Raw genomic sequence first — 24,148 nt, 5'->3', positions numbered from 1 at the left:
AGATCTCTGGACTTTAAATGTTTGGCTCAACAGCAGGCAGTTGGTTGACTGAAGAGCTCAAGATTGCTATATGAATAAGTGCTTGCAGCCAACAATGATGTACAGAGGAGGTTTCTTGTAGGTTTGTGACTGCATTTCTTCAAATGAAATTGGTGATCTGTTAAGAATTAATGGAAATATCAATGCTGAGAAGTAAAAGTAGATTCTTACATATCATGCAGTGCCATCAGGGAGGCATCTGATTAATCCCAGGTAATTCTACAGCAGGACAGACCATAAATATATGGTCAAGGTCTTAAATAGCTATATGATGCCCTCCAGGTAAAAAATTTCTAAAGCACTGACAGCCTATCATAAGAGAGTCTTTTTGTAACTTAATCCACCTGGTGATTTTTGCATTTAGGAAAATATTACACTTAAACTGCTAACTAACAGTGTTTAAAGGACTGTCTTCACAGTCTATTCATCATTCATCCACCTCACCTTTTATAGTATGCACAAACATATAGTGATTTTCTGTTTGCAAGCTCCAGACACATTTAATTGTAATTTTTTCTTTTTTCCTTTGTCTGTTCTACAGATAATCTGGGTCTAGTGAGGGGAAGGAGGATGATCCCATTTTTTACGGGTTTTATTCTCTTGTTTACTCATTCATTGCAAACCTAGTTATTTTTCTATGAGTTAAACTAGTGAAGTTAAGCAAGCAGCAGATTTTGCAAAATGTAATAGGAAATTCTACAATAGAATATTAGGTTATGAATCTGTGAACTGGAATGTTTCAACACATGGATACTTCTAAACACTTTTGTAAAGTTCAAGTATAAAAAGTATTTTGGAATAGCCAACTTGAAATCTTGATCTTAGCTCAGTTGAAAAGATGTAGCATGGACTTGTACCAGCAATTAGGTCATGGAAGACCCCTTAAAATATCAGTTACTTGAAGTTGTGAAAATATCAGTGGGCAAAAATAAAGCCATACCAATGTGCAAGACTGTTCAACAGGTATAGATTAAATTCATTACTTCTACTTGTGCTGTTTTTAAATCCAAATCTTTGTGCATTTTTCCAAAACATGTTGAAATGTTGGGTCAATTTGAGCAAAGAAAAGAATAATAAATACAATAATTCTGAGTTAATGTAACCAAGGTTCTGTAAATGTACTATAATGACTCCATATAAGTTCAAAAAGTGCAAGGTAATGCTTTCTAAAGCTGTATAAAACCATACATTGTCTTGAGTAGTGGGTATTGCTTCTTTTAACTTAAATTGTTTCTCATTAGCTCAAATGTGATGACCTGCTCTTCCTAGGATTTAAAGGCAATAATACATTTTTAATGTGCTTTCAAGCAGCATTTTTTAAAATGAGGCCTCAATTACAGTAAAAAGGTTTCTTGTCTTTAAACACTAAGTAACAGAATAGAAAATGCATTAGTAGACATTTAGTGTCATTTATACTGTGATAATCCTAAAGTGCTAACATGTGCATATTTAAAAGGTAAGCTTCGCAATAAGCTATTTTTGAAGCTAATGAATTATATATTAATTTTGAAATAAACATTTATTGACATAATTTGTATGAATTATCATTACTGATAAGGGTGCTTGAGCAAGAACATATTGTAAAACCGCCCTTATTTTTAGTTATCTCAAATCTGGAATTATATTCAGTGTGAAAACAAAATATATACCAATGGAAAATATTAAGGACACAGGCCACAAAATCTGAAACACCTAAAATAAGAAGTGCAGACTGTTGCAATTATATGAAAACAAAGGTGAAATTCCTGAGGCAACTAAGCACATAACATTTCAGCAGGCTGTCATACAGGGATCGTCAAAATTATGTTAACATTGATGGTACTGCTAAGTATAGACTTAAATACAATTTTTGTGGATAATTTATATGCCACATATGGTACATGTGTTGAACATGATGGCAAAGAGGTTGAGACATTCCTGTAAATCATCTTCCACCTATGAAGTATGTTTTATGAATAAATTGTTTCCACCAATAAAATGTTAACATAATTTTGACTCGCCCTATATATAAAAGTGCTGGACTGGCTTTGTTTCAAGTACTCATAACTTTCCTGTCTGAAAAATGAGACCTCAGTGACTTTAAAGAAGGGGTGATTTTGCCACAGTATTTGGTTGGAAATAATACCATCAGCAAAGAGTACTATTGTGAAGGTAATGGAGTAGGACATAAGTAATTTTAAATCAACTTAATAAACTAAAAAGGCTGCGCATAAGCTATTAGCATTCAGTTCTTATTATTGCAGTTCTGGAAAAAGACTCATTTGATCAGTTGATCGCAGTTTTGTGTAGCAAGTTTCTTAGGCAGCATCACTTGATATAAAAGAAGACTGCAAGGTTGAGCTTAGGGAGGAAGTCAGACAGGCACTGGGTGGCAGTGGAGAGTTACCAGGCAGTTGGGCAACTACAGCAGATGTAGTAAGGGTGACAGCAAGAAGGGTGTGGCGTGACATCTGGACAAAGTAAGGAGCAAAAGGAAACCTGATGGTGGAATGGGGAAGTAGAGGAGAGTATACAGAGGAAGAGGATGGGGAAGAAGAAGTGGGATAGTCAGAGAGATGCAGAAAGTAGACAAGAGTACAAGGAGATAAGGCACAAGGTGAAGAGGCAGGTGGCGAAGGCTAAAGAAAAGGCCTATGATGAGTTGTATGAGAGGTTGGACACTAAGGAGTAATAAAAAAGGATCTGTACCAATTCAATAGACAGAGGGACTGAGCTGGGAAAGATGTGCAGCAGGTTTGGGTAATAAAGGTTAAAGATGGAAATGTACTCACAAGTGAAGAGAGTGTGTTGAGCAGATGGAAAGAGTACTGTGAGAGGTTGATAAATGAAGAGAATGAGAGAGAGAGAGAGAGAGAGAGAGAGGGGAGGTTGGATAGTGTGGAGATGCATCAGGAAGTGCAATGGATTAGCAAGGAGGAAAGAAGAACAACTATGAAGAGGATGAAAAATAAAAAGGCCGTTGGTCCAGATGACATACATGTGGAAGCATGGAGGTGTTTAGGAGAGATGGCAGTGGAGTTTTTAAACCTGATTGTTCAATGAATCTTGGAAAGTGAGAGGATGCCTGAGGATTGGAGAAGTGTACTGGTGCTGATATTTAAGAATAAGGGGGATGTGCAGGACTGTAAGTAACTACAGGGGGATAAAATTAATGAGCCATAGCATGAAGTTATGAGAAAGAGTAGTGGAAGCTTGGTTAAGAAGTGAGGTGATGATTAGTGAGCAGCAGTATGGTTTCATGCCAAGAAAGAGCACCACGAATGCAATATTTGCTCTGAGGATATTGATGGAAAAGTATAGAGAAAGCCAGAAGGACTTGTATTGCATCTTTGTGGACCTGGAGAAAGCATATGACAGGGTGCCTCGAGAGGAGCAGTGGTATTATATGAGGAAGTCAAGAGTGACAGAGAAGTACGTAAGAGTTGTACAGGATATGTGCGAGGGAAATGTGACGGTGGTGAGGTCTGCGGTAGGAGTGACAGATGCATTCAAGTTGGAAGTGAAATTACATCAGGGATCAGCTCTGAGCCCTTTCTTATTTGCAATGGTGATGGACAGACAAGATTAGACAGGAGTCTGAGGGAGGTCAGTGGAATGGTGAGGATTCAGGGAGGAGAGTTGGCGAAGGTGGATGAGTTTAAATATTTGGGATCAACCATAATGAGAGTAATGGGGATTGTGGAAGAGAGGTGAAAAAGAGAGTGCAGGCAGGATGGAATGGGTGGAGAAGAGTGTCAGGAGTAATTTGTGACAGATGGGTGTTAGCAAGAGTGAAAGGGAAGGTCTACAGGACGGTAGTGAGACCAGCTATGTTATATGGGTTGGCGACAGTGGCACTGGCCAAAAAGCAGGAGACAGAGCTGGAGGTAACAGAGTTAAAGAAGCTAAGATTTGCACTGGGTGTAACGAGAATGGATAAGATTAGAAATGAGTACATTAGAGGATCAGCTCAAGTTGGATGATTAAGGGACAAAGTCAGAGAGGTGAGATTACGTTGGTTTGGTCATGTGAGGAGGAAAGATGCTGAGTATATTGGGAGAAGGATGTTAAGGATAGAGCTGCCAGGTAAGAGGATAAGAGCAAGGCCTAAGAAGAGGTTTATGGATGTGGTGAGAGAGGACCTGCAGGTGACTGGTGTAACAACAAGATGGAGAGGACAGAAAGATGATCCACTGTGACAACCCGTAACAGGAACAGCCGAAAGAAGTCCTATATTCAAATCTTGACTTACTGTATAAGGCAACAGGGGTAAGCTCTGTGATTTCTTGGTGATTTTTAAAGACATGGAGTTTGGATAGTGCAATTCTTCAGCTATACAAGCTATTGTCTTTAGTGGCAATAATTGGAGCTACATTAGTACGTGTAGAGAGGAGCCTCTCCTGCTTAAAATGAAGCCAAAACTGTTTAAGCAAACTTGCTATGTTGGTCATTGGCAGTAAACAAATCAAGTCTCTGGAAAAGATTCCCAGTTGGTATGACAGGGTCACCATTTTCTACACAAAGAAAGGAGAGCAGAATTTATATATAAATTACAGTTCTAAAAGCATTAGTCCTGAGTGTCACTCAAGCAACCATATAGATGCATCTCATGTAAGCATTAGACTCAAGGATTATTCAGGCTGTTAAAATGCTAATAGCGTTAGTCTCAGGCTTTGTTCAGGCAATGGCATAGGCATGCCTTACGTAAGAATACAGCCTGAGCATTACCTGGGAAACGGTATAGATGAATCTTCTCCTAGATTCAAAATGGCATCTCATAAGAAACGTTTTCAGCAGTCTAGTCATTGGGGAGCTCTTGACAGTGATATGAGCAGTGATGATGGGGAGCCTATCACCAGCGGTGATGATGAAATGAATCTGATCCCATGCAGTAAAACTGAACAGACCGTGAAACCGAAAGTGATTCTGATGAATCCAAAAGTGACCATCGTGTTTGGGTTTCTGTTGACCCAGCTTCAAATAAACCAGCACAACCTCGTTTTGATTTTGTGGGGCAGCAAGGAATAAAAGTGAACATTGACAGCCAAGATCCACTTACTTACTTGAAGTTATTTCTTGATGATGATGTGACCAAAAGAATTGTTTTTAAGACAAAATGTTATGCTGAACAGTGTCTGATAAATGACGGTGCACCTAAGCACTTTCCCCATTCAAAGATATACCACACAAAAGACATTCTTTGATAGTATTATTATTCATCATTATTACTGTTACTTGTATAATTTTTATACATTTTACACCTTTTACAGTTTTTATTTCTTAACCCTCCTGAACTTTTGTAGTCCTTATTTATTAAGTAAAAAATGGAAATGCCATTCTTTTCCTTCCCTTTAACTCCAGCTAACATTTTCCTTGTCTTTAAAATTTAAATAACAAGATTTTATATATTTTATATGTATATATTAATGTATTATTTAACTAGCCGTTTATATCTTTTGTACACTTTATTAATTTCCTTATTTTTCATATATTGTAGATATGTGTTTCATGTCAGCTGAATCTTACCTTTATAATGGTACTATCTGTGTACCTATGTGGTACATACTGTATGTTCAAAAAGGCCCAGGGTATATTACATATTATAGTTTATCAGGTACTTCTTCATAAAATTGCTTTACAAAATTATATTATTTATACAATGTTCATATTCTGTACCTGCTGATAACTTCTACTATTACCTTAAGTACATTTATGGCTAATTTAAAAATTTTATGTCAAAGTTGTTTAAACTTTGCTTTCACATTTCTGTCATGTGCTGCATATAGCATGTGAATGAGTGTATATATAAGTATGTGTGCTCTGTGTCTAGTATCTGCTGTTTATACTAAATGTAACAGCTGACATACATGCTATGAATGGAGTGGATTAAACGGATATCTAAAATGAGAGAAATGGTAATATGGGCAAGAAAGGAAGGCTGTGAAATGTTAATTTTCCATGTCAAATGACAAAATGATTGATGAGTAAATCACTGTATCCTTATCTCAGTGGTCAGCTGAAATGTCACTTCTACAACTTATTTTTAGAAAATCAGATGTCAGATGAAAAAGTACAGCTTGGCACCTGATTGCATTGTCAAGTACTTGTCTCTGCTGACATTATACTACTAAACAAGATGTTACTAGGATGTCTAGTATGTCTAGCAGCACATGTGACAGGATGATGTTCTCAGCCTTTAATGTCTGTTTCGCTATATGGAAACCAACCAAACCCAGTTTCCCAGGACTATGAGTTTACACAGAGAAGCTCTGGATTCACAGATCAATTGTTAAGTAAAACAATATGAAAGGAATAACATACAAACTTTACCTAAAAATGTTGCAGCTGTAAGGTGAGATTTTCCTTCTATATTTGAATGAGTATAACATTTAATTTTAAAAGAAACAAGTGTTTTGCTAAATGCGTAGAGTAAAGAAAAAATACCAAGTCAAACCTTGCTGTGTTGAACAATCAGGGAGGAAATGGAGATTTTCCAAGTTAAATCTTTCTTCTAGTAATTTTCTTTAGCAATAACCTGTGATTTGTTGAATGAAAAATGGGTAGGCCATAGCATGCTAATACATTCAAATGTTTAAACCAAATTTTAATTGAGAAGTAAAAAGATTTCCTGAAAAAGTTGTTGTTTTAATTTTCCTGCTAGAGGCTCAAAAACAACTAATATTTTATTTATTGCACACTTGTTCTGTAGTGTAATTAAATGTAAATATCACATCAGCATTTAATATTATTTTTTAATTACTGTATTCTCTTAAAAGATGGAGAAAACACTTTTGTTTACATTCAAAATTATCACATGTATTTAATATTCTTGTTTGTTTCATCTAGAAAACTTTTAGCATTTGAAATTCAGGTCTCTTTTTTTTATACTGTATTGTCAGACTTTCTTCTAAACTGATATAAACAGGAAATTTCTGCAAAGGAAGCAATTTGGGGAGAATGCATGACCCTTAATAATACATTGACATGTTTGGAAAAGGAAAGTACACTTTCTCAACATCCAGAAAACTTATGAATTATTAATAGACAGAGAGTGTTATTGATACCGACCAATCTGTGATTTAAAATAGATGTCAGAAGATATCTGTAAACATCCAAAGAGTTTTATATTAATAGGAAACTTAGTTCAGAAGCTATTTTCTGATGTCTCTATTTCTGTTTGGGAGGCAAGTTTTGTTCAGGCCTCAACTGTCTGTCACCTGTTGCACTTAGAAACACCATCCTCCATGGTATGCTGTATATACAGATTAAGGTAAAGCTTGAATTGTGTATCTTACACTTTAGATGTCTGCAATATTTGTTCTTCTTACCGATTCTAGAATAAATTAAGTTGGATGGTTTTCTTGATTTAAATGATTTGTCCATCATTAAGTATCACAATGACAAGTGTTACAATTTGGCATGGGTTTTCAGTTTGTATACTGTACCTTCTACTGATTTAGATTATGGCATGGTGGATTGATAAACTCTGTGCCTAAGTAATTGTTTTTGTCTACATATTCTAGAAATAACCAACCACACGTTTAGACTCCTCGAAAAACTAATAACTTGTTGAATCAAAAATAAATATCCTTTTCAGTGTTATTTTTAATTTGCAAATATATTTACTATGATTTAATTCTAAACAAGCAAATATGTTTCCTTTCACAAAACAATGTGAAGAATATGTCAGAAGTTTAACCCCCTTGCAGTAGGACAATGTCTATGTTTAGCTCAGTACAGCTGTTTCAAACTGTGATCTGAAATAGGTGGGGGAGGATGAACAGACAAATTAACATGCTTTTCAACCAAGCGTAGCTTGTAAATCATCACTAGTTGTAGTGTTTTTGGTAGCAGAAGGCCCTTGAATGTGGTGAGATAATCCAAACTTGTATAAGAATATAATCATTAATAAAACTAAAAATATGCGATTTTAAATATTTTAAGGTTGCATGTCAAAAACAGGATATTATAAAATACACTAAAAATAAGAAATGCATCTGTACAGTCAACAGTAATGCGAATGATGTTAACGATGTCTACCATTCTTGACCAGCTACTGTTACAAAAAGATATGTTACATTAAGTGCTTTTCATTTACAGCACATTACCCAGTTTTGTTTGGAGTAAACATAGTTGGATGTTCTGCCTTTTAATGGAACTCTCATGAAAAACTGTTTGGTCTAAGTCACAAGGTTGGCAGTTGATGGCACAGCACTCACTTTAACCTGCCAGTGCAACATGTAAAACTATACTCTACTCTTGTATTTACAAAATCACTTTGAATTGAAGTTTCAGCTAAGTAAATACATTTATTCAGTGGGCACAAAGACCAGGTGTAAGAGCAGAAGAGAACAGTAAAGTCGGAAGTCAATAAAGACAATGAGGGTAGCTGTACCTAGATGACTGAGATATTCAAAGCCCATATGTAGTTTTTTAGGATCTCATAAGAAACGTTTTCAGCAGTCTAGTCATTGGGGAGCTCTTGACAGTGATATGAGCAGTGATGATGGGGAGCCTATCACCAGCGGTGATGATGAAATGAATCTGATCCCATGCAGTAAAACTGAACAGACCGTGAAACCGAAAGTGACCATCCTAAATGCAAAAAATAAAAAGATTTAGTGCAATGTAGGAACCAGGATGTAGTTTTCCAAGCAAGGCCTGGCTACTAATTACTGAACTGGTTGAAATGAAAACCTGCACCCACTACAGACCTCCAGGACCAGAATTCAGTAGCACTGGTGTGTGCAGTATGTAACGTGTTTAACTTGTGCTTTCACATTTTGTCAATGCACTGTCTGTTTGGAGTTTGCACATAATCTCAGTCTACAGATTTTTCATCAGGTTGTTTTTAGGCAGGCACTGTGGCATAGTGGTTGAAGCTTTGGACTTCACACCTTGAGGTCGTGGCTTTAAGTCCTACTACTGACACTGTGTGACCATAAGACAGTAAATTGGAGAAACAAAAGAAATGTAACCAACTGTATGTCATGTATTGTAAGTTGCCTTGGATAAAGGTGTTAGCCAAATAATAGTTATTTATTACTTTTGGTCTAGTGTGAGTGTGTGTGGCTGTGCACGTGACTGAACCTTGCCATGGAATGCCATCCTGTCCAGAGCAGGGCCTGTTTTGAGCTTCATTCCCTGGGGTAGTTTTCTTCTCCACAATACCCATAAAACTGTACACTAGCCTGTCAATTTCATTTGTAATTTTTTTCATATTTTACCATTTTTGTCAAATATTAGTCATTTATTTTACTTTAGTTAGCAATACTTTTATTTGTTGTGAACTTGGCAGTGGTTATCACTGTTGTCTGGAGTTTCCATGTCCTCCCCATGTCTGTGTGGGTTTTTTTTCTAGGATTCCCGTACTTCTCACACATGCCCAATAATTTATGGTAAGGTAAGCTGGTGATTTTTAAATTTGCCCCATGTGAATGTGTGCATGACTAAAGCCTGCAAAGTCCTGGCACTTCATCCAAGAATGGTTCCTGCATTGAACCCAATGATGTCAGGATATAAATAGAATTTAATGAGGTTTGGGAATATTGTGTTATGTAGTTGTAGAATCTCAGACAGAAAAGCTAAGTGTCACTGCAGACTCAAAATCTGTACTGATACTTTAACTATCAAGGCATAACAGATTCTTTTCTTATTTTATGTAAACATTATTACCGTAATTTATTAATGAGTCATCTACGATTCAGGAAACGTTTGTCTGCAAGCTTAATGAGCATGTATAGAGTTACCATTTTATTCTTCTATTAGCCTATTTCCTATTGTAACATGTTCCTACTGTACAAATGTTTTTTGTGTTGTAACTGCAAAGGCTGTCACAGCTACAGATAAACCAAAGTATTGCTGGTATTTTTTGTACTTCTTTTTTAAATTTGTAATTATAATTGAATTTGTAATTAAAAAAAAAATATACAGTATATTAAGTACATAACAACTTGACATCTGTTCTAGGATGTTTAAAGTTTGCAATGTGGCTATAGAAATATGACACCAGCATACATTCTACCTCAGTAAAAGCAGGAGAACAAACTCCATAAGAAGTCTTTTAAGCCAGGTATGTCGTAAAGTTGAATTTAGTCTTTTCCAGCTGAGCTCATTTAGATATTGAATATTACAAATTCATGAATGGGTGTCTTGTATAGTTTCTTTAGAATTATTCAGCTGCACTTTTCAGCTTATAATAAATGCAGATGAGCCTCCATTAATCAATATAGTGACAAAGCTGTGTTAATTGAAAACTGGCTTCATAAGATCAAAGAAAAGTTTGATGGTGTGCTATGCATACTTTTGATAGTATTTTTAGGGTACATATAACTTTTAAAACACTAAGCCATGCATGTTGTGCAACAGGTATCAATAGTTACTTGACGACTTTTTGGTGGAATTAAAATGGCTCAGAACCATAGAGTGTAATGGAGCTGAATCACACACATTTTTGATGTCCAGAGTAGCATAGCCCAGCCATTTTCAACATCTGTAGCATGTAATTGTGCCACTTACAATCTTTCTTTTAGTTGAAGCAGCATTCAAACCTCGATTTCATTATTTTTTCTATGATTGAGGGTACAAAAATAAGAAAAAAAGAAGATGGACTTCCACCACAAATGATTTAAATTTGAACTCAAAACTCTTTTTTTTTAAAGGGTCATGTGTTTTTTTTTTTCAAAGAAAATTCCTGAAAGTTTTCTCTTTAAATGTTGCCTATTTTAATTTACATTGAGAATTTTATATTAAATACTGTGTAAACTTCATTCATCCAGTTTTGTAACAAACCATTTAATTGTTATATACAGTTACCTCTTTTGTGGTTATGTGGGGGGTAGGAACAAATATTGGTAGAAAAATTAAGAAGAAGAAAAAATGCAGCACTAGTTGCAATTACAGATTTCTGCACTGGCCCACATCACTACCTGTGGTGAGGTTGAAAGTTTGTTTTCAGATTATGATTACAAACAGGTAGGGGCAAACTTGATTGCCATTTATTATGTCAGTTTGGCATTATTTTGACTTTATTTACTTCAGTTTGGCATACAGTTACTACTTTTATATCTGATTTATTTAATACCTAATTTCCCTTTGGCTTGCTTTTTAGTCTGTATATTTTCCTCCACTGCTTGTGTATTCCTGGATACATGGATGGTGAACAATTTTCAGGCAGTCTATATTTTAAGGTGATCTCACAATCTGTCAACAAACCCACAGCATGATTACACTACTTGATAATTTTCTTCCTTATATTTATTAATGTGTTCTGAACACTTGACACTGATATTTTTACCTTTAGCACTTCATCTTCATCATTTAGATCTGACTTCAACAGCCAAGGAAGTTAGGATTTCAATTGTGTTATTTAATTATTCCAATATTGCTATAACTATTTATTTATATAAATGTAGGTCTGAAAAGGATCTCTGAAAATATATTTTGTATACGTACAGGAATCTACATTCTATCCCAGTGTATCATATGTAACACAAGACATTTACGTGAATTGGAGAGCATGCCTTGGACTGGTTTACACAAAAAAAAAATGAAAAAAATAAACTTTGTGCCAGCTTCATTTTGTCAAATTTGTAAAATCAAAAGATTATGTTTACCTGTGAAAAAGAGGGAACATTTTGATATGAATCTATGTACACATGGGAGAAGACATGCCATTTTAAATTTGAACTAAGGACAAGAAAAATGCTGTGTATCCTGTTAACTGTCCATCCATCCATTTTCTAACCCGCTGAATCCGAATACAGGGTCATGGGGGTCTGCTGGAGCCAATCCCAGCCAACACAGGGCACAAGGCAGGAACCAATCCTGGGCATGGTGCCAACCCACCACACAACACACACTAGGGCCAATTTAGAATCACCAATCCACCAAACCTGCATGTCTTTGGATTGTGGGAGGAAACCCACGTAGACATGGGGAGAACATGCAAACTCCACGCAGGGAGGACCCGGGAAGCTTGGGTTTTATTATCCTAATATAAACAAAATAATAAACTCAATCTTTTCAGTAAGTAATTTTTTTTTTTTTCTTGTGTGCCTATCACCTTTATATTGAAACCAAATGATTGGTTTTCTTTTTTCTTTTATTATCAGATTTTAATTAAAGTGCTTTAGGTCTATTTACAGTTATATTCAAGATTCAATCTTGATGTTTCAGCAGATGTTTATTATATCATTTATATTTTCATGTTTTTCATGTGAGCGAAACACCTAGCAGAACAAGCAGTATAAAATACCAATATGTAAATATTGTTCATTGTTGCAGATATTCTGTGTATTAAAATATTGATTGGTAAAATACGACTTCAGAAACTAAAAAAACAGTCTCCCAAGTTTTGCAGTTGTTTGAGTTGTGTGCTAAATTATTCAAACAGTATATTGTTTCTGTTGTTTGTAATTTGAAAGTGTGAGAGCTCACTCTGTTTATATACTTTACCATTGTTTTTTCTAATTGGCTCAATTTGCTGTTTGCTTTTATTTTCCCCATCAGAAACAGATGGGTGTTGTATCATGCATGTTAAACAGCAGATTTGTTTCAGGCATCTACGTTTTGAGGATTTCACAGCTGGAAAAGTTTCAGTCTGGATTTTTTTTTTTCTTTCCAGTGCAAACTTCCATCTGCTTCAGGGTCATGTGTGAGAGAGAGACAGGGAGAAAGAGTTTGTAGACTACTTTCTGTAGCCCTGCCTCAATGATGTCATAGCTGCAACATGATAGAGTCTTTCAAGAAAGCTGGCAGTGGGGTGGAGAGCGCGCATAACTATTACAGAAAGCAGCAGGCATAGCTTCACATTAATTCTAGCTGTATACAGCATGTATGTGTTAGGGGATTACTGACAAAGAGAAACCATTCGTAGTTCTTTTTTATGAAATTTATGTTGATTTTCTTTTTGTGATGGTTTAAAAGAGGAAACAATACAGAAGTTCCAGTCTGTTTGTTACACAGTTTAGGACACCTGGAGTTGATGGATTAAACTAAAAGAGGTAGGAATTATATGACATATATAGATGTGCCTTTTTACCAAAATTATTTTTATGCATGGCATTTTGTTTGCTTATCTGTTTCATAAAAATAGTTAACAATGTTTAGCTATATTTATGTAACTCTGAAGGTTATGGTCTGTTAAACAATAATCGGTTAAAATTTTGCCATTTTACAAATGCTTAGCTTGCATTCTAAATCTTTCTTATGCACTTAGACTACAGCATTGTTTTTATTTAGAAGGCACATTCTAGAAATCATTGTTACAATTGATACCTTAAGCACGGTTTTAACGGTGCACCATGTAGGTGTCCTGGACTTTAGATCCTTGTACCTGACACCACTGTTGTTGTGATGTTAGAAAAAGCCGATTGATAAATTAATAAAGGGATTAGTGAAAGGAAAATACATTACAGCAGCTGTAAACCTTTAAGTAAGTTGCATAGAAGTAACTCTTTCAAATGTGTAGCCTGCTTAAGTTATTGGCATTGCATTATGAATTATTTTTTTTAAAGACTGAATATTTTGACAGAAAATTGAAATAACACTATGTAGATTTTCTAGTGAAAGGTAAAGTTCACAGTTGGTAATACAATAAAAACAGTTTCTGAAATTGTTGATAATTGCTTAGTTTATTTCAAAAATGTCTGCAGATTATTGTTGCTTTGTTGATTAAATGGCATAAGCAAAAATGTAAAATTGAAGACAACTGTGTTACCTGTTTTTTACTTCTATTGGTTCCATGTCTGTTTATAGTACTTTTTCATACTTCCGATTAGTCCTTTTATAATTGCATCTTTATTTATTCCTATGCAGTCCACATGCTTTCTTTGTTCAAGCTCAACTGATGTTTTAATGTTTCTGACATACAGTAGGTTGATTAGCAAATTCCAAATTGGCCCTGTGGGTGTATGCATGAACATTTGAACATTAAAACAGTTTTCATGAAAACAGGCCATTCAGCCCAACAAACTTGCCAGTCCTCCTAACATTATTTTACCAAAAGAACTTAGACAAGAGATTTAAAAAATACCGTGCTGCAACTCACTAATTGGTAATATATTCCATGTGTTAGGAAGTTTTTCTTCACACAGAGAAAAAAAAACAAACATAAGTGTGAGATTTGCCCTTACCAGATTTTCATCTATGTCCCCGTATTCTTGTTGAAGGTTTTTTTTTTCTTCTTCAAGTAACAGATGGGATCCACTGTACTAATTCCCTTTATAATTTTAAATTCTTCAATCATGTCACCTATTTATCTATATTGACCTAACCTGAAAAGATTCAGTCTATTTGTTGTAGCTTATACCTCTCTGTCTTGGAGTCAGCCTAGTCGCTCTTCTCTGGACTTTCTGTAGCACTGCTTTTTATTTGGCAAAACTAAAACCAAAACTGTACACAAATTCTGGGTGAGGCCTTATTAGCGTGTTATATTCATGTAGTTTATTATACTTTGATTTGTACTCTTTACAGAGTGGTATATAATCTAAAATCCTGTTAGCCTTCTTAATGACTTTTCTACACAGTCTGAATGTAGAAAGTGACAAGTCCACTATCACTCCTTCTCCCAGTAAAAGTTTAAAATCTTCCACTGTGTTTAAATCTAACATTTTTACAAGTATAATACTCATACTTTATTTTCATTAAATTCCATCTAGCATAAATCCAGACTGTATTCTCTGCAGGTCTCTTTGTAATAACTTGTCTGATTTTAGATTATCTGCTGTGTCAGCCTAGTTTGGTATCATCTGCAGACTTTAGTAACTTGTTATTAATATTCTTTGCTGGTTTGTTTATTTATCTTAGAAAGAGCAATGCTAATCCGTGAGAGACACAACTTTTAATAACATCTAATTCTAAAAGGTTTCTTGCGCCATAACCCTTTATTCTCTCTGTTTAAATCAGACTGGCCTATATCTATGCTATGCAACTTGAATTTTCATTTTTAGTTTTATCTTTAGCCTGTTCTCTAAGACGTTATCAAAAGCTTTTTACAATCAAAAATAATAATAATTATTGGCACTCCTATGGTCATATGCTTTTATTGCATCCTTATAGAATTTCAAAGTATTTGTAAATCATGATCTTCCCATTCTAAACCCATGCAGACTGTTAACTAATACACCTGTTCTTGCAATTTGATGCTTGATCTTTTCTTTTTCTTATTAATTTCTTCAATTAATGTATCCTCGATACATGTTAAACTTACTTGCCAGATTTCAGTTTACTTCATCAAAGCAGCATATCTCCATTTAAAACTTTCAAATTAGTAAGTACCTCCTTGGCAGTTCCTGTTAGTGCTGGGATGCCACTAGCTTTATCAAGCATGAATACTAAACAAAAATGCAAAGTGTAGTGCATTTACCATTTCATTACCTGAATATTTGTGTTCACCCTTACCATTTATAATGCACTAAATCTCCTTCTTAACCATTTATTTTCTACTAAACTGCTGAAATATTCTCTTTGGGTCATTTTTCACCATTTCCACAATAGTTATCTCTAGCTACCTTTAAGCTTTCCTAATATATTTTTAAAACATTACTCTCATTTGCTTATAAGCATGAAAATGAGTAAGAAATTAATATCAGTCTCGTGTGTCTCTTACATTTTTCCTTTACAGGTTCTTTTTCAGTTCCTTGTTTATTCACTTCAAACTTCTCTTTGATTTCTTATTGTTACTGAATTTCTGTATAACCTTGTTACACATTGTATGTATAATGCTTTAAAATCCGCCCCACTACTCCTTGACTGAGTCCACATTTTATCCCAGGTTATAGTTTATAGACTTTACCACATCTGCCCAAACCTTACCTTAGCAAAGTGCAACTTAACAATTTATATTATTGAATGTGCACACTGCCAAAACACTGGTAAATGTATTATATTGTGGTGATGAAATATTAATATTCAGTCAAATCAGTCCCCTGAATTTCTTTGTCTGAATTTATAAACATGGCTTGTCCTAAACAGTCTTTCACCTCATTCCTTAGGTTAAACAATCCTTGACTAATCCTTGACTGATCCATTTATACAGTTCCCCAGTACATTGACACCCCTCTCATTCAAATGTAACCCTTCACAGCAGAAGAGGTCCCATTTGTTCAAGAACCCCAAAGACCCATTAACCAATGACCCTTAAGCCTACTACAAGGTCTGAACCATGTATTTAACCTTCTGATCTCCTCAGTCTCACCTGGACCTGTGTGTGACACTCCTCAGTTTAATACCTAACCATGCATTATAGAACTGGCAGCCTGTCATCATTTATGTCATTTGTTCCAACATAGACAATGACAAGTGGATCCACCCATGCTTTGGCCAGGAGCTTAGCAATACTTCCAGGGAAATCTATCGCTTGAGCACCTAGTCTCCCACTATTAACATTTTTCTCTTTCCGTAGCATGGTTTTGAGGTAACCCATTAGAGCTCCTCACCAGTGCCTGTTAAAGCAGTGTTATTTGATTCAACATCCAATTCAGCTTAATGAAGTATGTCAGGAGTAAATAGAACATAAACAAGAACAGTTTGGAATGCTAACATAATTGCCAAGTTATGGTAATTGTTACAATGATGCAATATGTTAGCATGGATGGACTTTAATAAGATTATAAACTGTTACAGGCAACATAGGTAGGCTCACATATCGACCAGGTAAGGAACCCTCTATCCCAGCCAGTATGCCAGCCAACCCACGTTCATCTGTGACAATATTACAGTAATATTATGAGTTAATCTGTTCATCTAATTGTGCATTTTCTGAAAATGCTTTATCCAAAATTAAGGTGTAAAACATTTTCATAATATTTTTCACAACTCACGTTATTTAAACATTTACATAGGAAATAATACAATTTTGTCCCATTCAGAAGGACTTGTGTTCTTCCTTTGGTTGCAGAATGTGGTTGATTTATTCCATTTGCTTCTCCTTGATTTTAGAGGAAGGAAAACAGGTAATGGATTGTGTCCATATTTTGAAAGTACAATATTACAAGGTTGACCTTCCAACTTGAATCAGTACACCTGAACACTTTATTTACTTTTAAGTATAGCAGATTTGCATTTGGACAAAAGTACAGCAGCAGCTTGTCTATCTCAGAAGTACAACAATTCTCTTTACAATAATCGTTTAGATAAATGATCTCCAAATGACCCCCATCAAGGCTTTGTCCCCTGCTTGTGCACTGACCTGAAAAATTAGGATGTGACTCCCAGTGATTATGACTCAATAAGCAAGTTGAAAAAATATACATTTATTTAAAAACAGTTTCTTTATGTGTAATTTAAACTGTACAATGTATAATTCATCCAAAATTATTTTGTGAAATATTTTCCACTGTGTTTTTGGTTTAACTCATCCTTACAGTTTTACAGTTTCAAAAATCCATGTATTTTGTGACGCATTTTTCCAATTCATGCATTATCCATCCATTTACTGAACTTCATAATCAGCTCTTTATTGGCAGCAAAGTACAAGACCGTCCTGAGATGCCAGTACATGGCAGGGCATACATATTGTGGGACACTCCAGCTACCCAATCACCCAACACAAAGGCTCGGACGCAAGTTTAAAAGCACAAATAAATGTTTATTCATGGGAAACTCTTCCAGTAAGTGCTTCCCACAGCACCAAGCACTGTACAGCCAGCACACAGCAAGACTCTCTGTCTCTCTTGTTCACTGCCTCCTCTGTTCAAATTTAGTCTTCCTTCCTCCTGACTCTGGCTTCTTGAGTGTCCAGTGTTCCAAAGATGTAGCTCGGAAGTACTTCCAGGTGAGGTGAGCACACAAAAAAAGTGGGGCACTCCAGTCCCCACTGCATCCCCTGGTGGCATCCATAGAACCCAACAGGGGTGAGTCCAAGAACTCCAGTTCCCATGGTGCCCTGTGGGAAACTGTGGCATTTCTGCAACCCAGGGGGGCTGCCATCTGGCAGTCTAGGGGAGACAATGCCCCATGCATGCTGTCTCCCCCTGTCCTTCCATCTTGAGGGCACATTATGACATGGTTGCAGCTGAGCTATTACTTTATGTATTAATTTATGTATTAATGGCATAACACCATTTCTTTAAAAAGTGAGAAGAAATAAAAACTACTGCAGTTAAATATACATAGAAACATAATATATATGTAATGTTATAAAGGTTAAACAGGTCTCAAGCATGCTGCCTTTTCCTAGTGGGCACATTTTTCAGTATAATAGTATGTTCGGTTGGTTTTGTGTGCTTTAATGATGTAAATATGCTTTGTTTGTTACAATGAATATGCATGGTTTTTATGTTAGTCTGTCTCTAAATAAATAATTCAGTCTAAAACCATGTTCACTAAGTTAAAAAATTGTTATCAAAAATATGGACATGATGAGCATGTTTTGGACAATAACTGAGATGTTGTGCACTGACCTGAACTTTCTAAACCTTGAAACATAGTGGACAGAGGGTCTTAGCATTGGTAACAGAGAGCTGCAGTTAGGAGGTAACAGAAATCTGTCAGAAACTGTTCTTGGATTGTTTAGGAAATGTTTTGTTTTGATTCCAGGGAGCCAGGAAATCCCAAAGGCTGTAGTTTCTTAAGTAATTTTTCCATTTCTGACTCATTGCTCATGTAGTGTAGCTTTTGGCTTTTCCTGAGAAAGTTTTGCACTTCTTCCATTAGTACTTCTGTTATGATATATACAATAAGTCTAAAGAAGCACAAGTATCAGTTTGGCAATGCTTATATCGGAAAGAAACATTGTGTAAGGCTCTGACATACATTAACTACTTTGGTAAAAAAAATAAATAAATAAAATGACAGTAGAAGTCTTGAGCGAAAAATGCTTCAATAAAAAGTCATTGTAGAAATAATGGGACAATTTTTTCTTTCTGTTACATATACTGCAAGTAAAATGCTGTGAAATTTAAGTGTATGTGAAGACCAGTGTGGTTTCAAGTGTGAACAGCGACATTACTTTATAATAGTAGTAGTTGTTGTTGTTCTGGTAAATAATTGTATGGTTCTGAAATTCTTCATTAAGTTATATTTGCATAAAATATAGTTTATTATTTCATGTTCAGTAATTCAATAACATCACATTTTAGTCATTTGTACTCTATATATCAAAATGATTTTTTCAAAATGAATTGATAATTCAATGTTTAGGACCTGTCATTTAAAATAAAAGATCATTAGCAGAACATTAGTTTCTTAAAATAATTAGTGATAAACTTTTAATCATTCATAATTACTGAACAACCTTTAGAAGTTTGTCCACTAAACTCACATAAAAGATGATCTTAAGAACTGTTGCTTTTAAATGCCAGTAGTAGTAGTGTTGGTAGTAGTAGTGGTATTGTCTTGTGTACAAAATAATACATATGTGCAATAATTATTTTGTCATTTCAGAAGTTGTCCACACACAAGGCCCATTAGACGGGAGTCTATATGCTAAAGTTCGTAAGAAGGAGTCTGGTTGCGAAGGAGTAGTAACTGGCAACGGGCTTCCAGCTGTCGATCACGCTTTGTCTGTCAGCAGTGACTCTGGAAACTCAACAGCTTCCATTAAAACTGACCGGACTGATGATCCTGGGCAGCAGATATCCACAGTTACTCAGCCTCTGAGTCCAGAGGAAAAGAAAAAGCTAGATCAGCTCCTGAGTGGCTTGGAGGAGCCCATGCATCAACAGGCTTACCTGACTACTTCATCAGCGGGAGGTGCAGGAGGAATTCGTCACCTAGTGCCTGCACAAGTACACGTTAATGGACACAGCATTGAACGGGAAACTGATATCCTTGATGATGAGTTGCCAAATAGTCAAGAGGCAAACAGTGTTGATAGTCTTGGAACACTGTCATCATTTGAAGGCAGGGCAACTCCGGCAGACCTTTACTATCAAAATGAAACAGTCATCAATGGACACGATGATGCATGTATAGATAAAAGTATGTTAGAAAAGGCTGCTGAATTGCCTGGACATCGCATTCGTTGCTCATCATCAGTACAGGATCGCATTATGGACTCATCTTTGGGTTCAACACCAAGCCACACCGGGATCCAGAATGGTGGCATTTATAGATCACAATCATTTGGCTCTGCTAGCATTCCAGTATATACTTCTGCACCTCAGCTAATGCCTAGAGCTCCTGTTAGAAGCACAAGTAGCAGAGATGCAGTACAAAGAGGGCTCAATGTCTGGCAATACCAAGAACAACCAGAGAGAGTGCCCCCTGATGGAAATCACCTAAGCCCAGCTTTACAGAGCCATAGTCTCCCAGAGTTTCCACGCACGACTTCTCAACAGGAAATTGAGCAGTCTATTGAGGCTCTTAATATGTTAATGCTTGATCTAGACCCTGCTTTAACACATGTGTCCAAGTCCTCCAGTACCCCTTTGTCTTCTGCCTCTCTAACCAGAGGAGAGAATAGTGTTGTCACTACTCAGCCAGGTACTTTCTCTCCTACACAGTCCAAACCACAGTATGGATTCATTGCTGATACCTCAGCGCCAGCTTTTTCAGCAGATCTTTCTTACTCGACAACAACAAAGAATACCATAGTAGATGGTCTGCAGACGCCAACTAACATTAACAAAATGGAACCAACTTTATCCTATACATCTGATTCTCCTGTCATAATTGGACAAGCTCAGCAAAAATCTTTCACTGCCTACCCAGCAAATGTGGTGTCTAAGGCCTATTCACCAGATGTCTCGGCTACAGGCAGTCAGAATTTACAGAGGTCTGTAAATAGTTATACAGCAAGCCCATCTGTTATTACATACAGAACAGAACCAGGGAGTGCTTTCAGTCAGATGCAACAAAGACCCAGCAACTCTTACCAGTCTCCTTTATCCTTCTCTTCAGAGAGCACTGCCACAGCTGTGCCACTACAACTAAGGCCCCTTAATACTTACCCTCCAAACATACCTCAGACTTACTCTCCTGAACTTCAAGATCATGACTATCATATTTCATCTCCACTTGGACATGCTTACAATACAAGTGGAGGTAGTGCAACTCCATCACCTGTCCCACCTCTTGGAATTCAACCTTCAGATGAAGTCAAGTCTTCAGAGCCAGACGAGGAACGTTACAATCTTGAAGGGCTTGTGGCTCATCGTGTGGCTGGTAAGGTCAAATTTATTCTGCATCCTAAACATATCTCAAAAGACCTGAGTCTCCTTAGCAAGTACAGTCCTCTCTGACTCTTCTACACTGCCGCAGTGTTGTTAGACCAGTACATTATGTTGTTTATGTGAACCTCCAGGTACTTGTACCTCTGCACGTTTATGTGAACCCCAAGGTACTTGTAGTTCTTCCACCAATGTCCTTCCAATGTCCTTGTTAAGTTTGTTTATTTGTTTATTTATTGAGTGATTGATTGGATGTATTGTCTGTCCTGTATTCTTGTTTTATGTTTCTGCTGCTGTATCCATTTCACCATGGGATTAATAGCGTTCATCTAATCTAATTTACACAGTTTTTTTTAGATTTTCATTGACAACATAAGCTGCCAAAAATATACAGTAGCTAAATTCTGTATTTAATTTTGAACACTGGAATCAACATAATAGGGGTGCTGAATGAAAAGCTATTGCAAACGGGTTACTTTTTCATTTTCCAATTGAAAAAAATGAACCAGCTTTCAATTTTCGCCTCACCTTTCCCAAGGTAAAAGTTGTTGCAGTTTTTGGTGTGCATTGCTTTACACATTATGTGGCTGACTGCAACAGGAAGACCACAACCATACAATTAATTTTTTTTTTAAAGTTGGTCTACCCAAGGGTAGATACTATTTAGAATTTCCTGTATAATCACTTAGAATAACAGTAGGAGAAGAAGAAACATTTTTTATTTGCCAACAAGTCCTCGTTCAATCATGCTTGTCAGTTCTTGGCATGCTGATTGCTGAATGATGGGTTTCACAGTTGATGTTTTGGAAGAGATGCCTGTATGAATGTGCTGAAATGTTTATGTGGGAATGTGCAAAAAACATTATGCTGAAAAAATTCAGACTACAACGCAATAGTAGAGCTACAAATAATGTTTACATGGAGACCAAGTTATAAAATTAAATACAACTGTGATATTTTCTGTGTATTTTCTTAAATGACTATTGTGTTTTTGTCCATATTTAGATAGTTATAACATGTTAAAGTATCCGATCGATGGTGTTTATTTCTTGCATTGAAGAAATTGCTGACTTCTATTTTTGAGGTAAACAGTTTCCTACCAAACAGAAGGACTGTTGCTTTATTTTGCCTTATAGGTAATTATTTCATATTCCTTAATTTGCTTACCGGATTGATTTAGTAGTTTTTCATATATAATACTGTAAATGTTTTTTTTTCTGATTATGTTATGCTTTGCAAAGTTCTGTAAGCAGTGAGTGTTGCACCATTTGGCTCTAGTACTCCTCACTGCCATCATGAAGATCTTTGGGCGGTCTGTAACAACACATATCAAGTCAAGCATATAAAGACACTTTGCATTCAAATCAGCTGGAATGCCATGCAGACATATTATTGCAGTGCAAAAATGAACACTGAGACTGAGGCAACACATACTGCCTTTGACAAAAGAAACACTAATCCCAGCGATGTTTAATGACTTTAACTTGGCATTCAACACCATCTACCCCTGAAACTAGTAGCAAAGGTCAAGGTACATGGTCTGATTATCACTTTGTGTAACTGTATGTAGAACATCCTTAGTGGTAAACCTCAACTGCCAGGCTTAGATAATGCACATCTAATTGTATATTGGAGAAGCCCATAGATGTGTACAGAGGTAGCTTATGGGGAAGTGGTTAAACATCTCTCTAAATCAGTCTCTCCCTCCCTCAGCATTAGGAGAACACAGGAACTGATTATAAACTTGTCTTGTGCGTTGCTTAAGTTAATAAAAATGACTGTGAAAAGAGTAAGAAGCTTAACTGAGAAAATTTCATGATCGATCACTATTGTCTTCCTTGTTAGCTTGAGTGAACAACACTATCACTTTTTGTGCTGGTTGAAAATGAAAATATGTCATGCCAGTTCTTTCCTAACATATTAGATACACATTGGAGAAAATACTAACTAGCTACATGACAGTCAGGTATGAGAGTTGCACTGTTTAAGACCACAACACTCTACAGTGAGTAGTTGGAAGAGCCATGATCTTCCGTAAAGTCAAGCTCCCTTTCATGCAGAAGATTTATAAAAAGAGAAACTTGTAAAAACTCTTTGCCATTGTCTCAGACATCACATACCCAACAGCAAAATATTTGCCCCCCAGCTGTAGCTTTTAGTGCTATAACAGCAGATTCACAAAAAATTTTACCACCAATCCTTTCAATTATAAATTAAATTCTAAAGGTTGAAATTATGGATTCAATGGTTTTGAACATCCCATAGCTCAGCAACATGCTTTGTACGATTGTTGATTTTTGTTACAAATACATTTTCTATGATTATATCTGAAACTTAATAATGTTTTTTTTAATTTGATGGTGTTGCTGATGTATGAATATTTGTTGTCATTTGTTTATTTCTCTTGCATTTTTATTTTCTGCAACAACAAAGCTCTTTTATTTGTCCTGTTAAAACAGAGTATGATAGAAATAAATTACATTGAATTAAATTTAAATTACGCCAGTAAGATATACTGTACTAGCTAATGATTTTTATGTAAGAAAAGTCCTGGAACAAAAACTTGAAAATGGTAGTGTAAAAAATAAAAAATCGATAAAAAAACACACATATAGTATACATGGATTCATAAGTATTAAGGCTCCTTCACTCTCTATACACATTATTGTGTTGTAGATTTTTGACATTTTTACCCTTCAATCACTTAGTAACACACACATAATGAAAAACTGAAAACCTGTTTTCAGAAAGGTTTGGTAATTTGTTAAACATTAAAAACTGAATTCTCTCATTCATATAAGTAACAGGTTCTCTCATCACAACAAAGAACTTCTGAAGTTCTGTTAGAGTGACCAATGGGTTCTTGATTACCTTCTTGCCTGGTTACTCAGTTTGTCCAGACGACCAAAACTAAGAAGAGTCCTGGTGTTTCCGAACATCTTCCATTTCACAGTTATTGAGGCCAATGTGTTCCTAGAAAAAACTAAATATTAAAGTTTCTTTTAAACTTTGCCCTG

The 24,148-nt window shown here is 35.8% G+C and overlaps 1 protein-coding gene across 10 annotated transcripts in view; it reads left to right on the top strand.

Annotated features, from left to right (window-relative positions):
* Nucleotides 1-24,148, top strand: part of LOC120531205 (tensin-like) — an 801,530-nt gene that overhangs the window by 708,768 nt on the left and 68,614 nt on the right. For all 10 annotated transcript variants that reach the window (XM_039756405.1, XM_039756402.1, XM_039756406.1 and 7 more), the window contains one exon: nt 19,405-21,126. In XM_039756405.1, coding sequence (XP_039612339.1) covers nt 19,405-21,126 — 1,722 coding nt within the window. The remainder of the gene's footprint in view (nt 1-19,404; nt 21,127-24,148) is intronic.

The sequence above is a fragment of the Polypterus senegalus genome, chromosome 6 (genome assembly GCF_016835505.1).
Source record: "Polypterus senegalus isolate Bchr_013 chromosome 6, ASM1683550v1, whole genome shotgun sequence".
NCBI classification, from domain to species: Eukaryota; Metazoa; Chordata; class Cladistia; order Polypteriformes; family Polypteridae; genus Polypterus; species Polypterus senegalus.
Note: the sequence above shows the minus strand (reverse complement) of the source record. Positions and strands in the feature narration are given on the sequence as shown.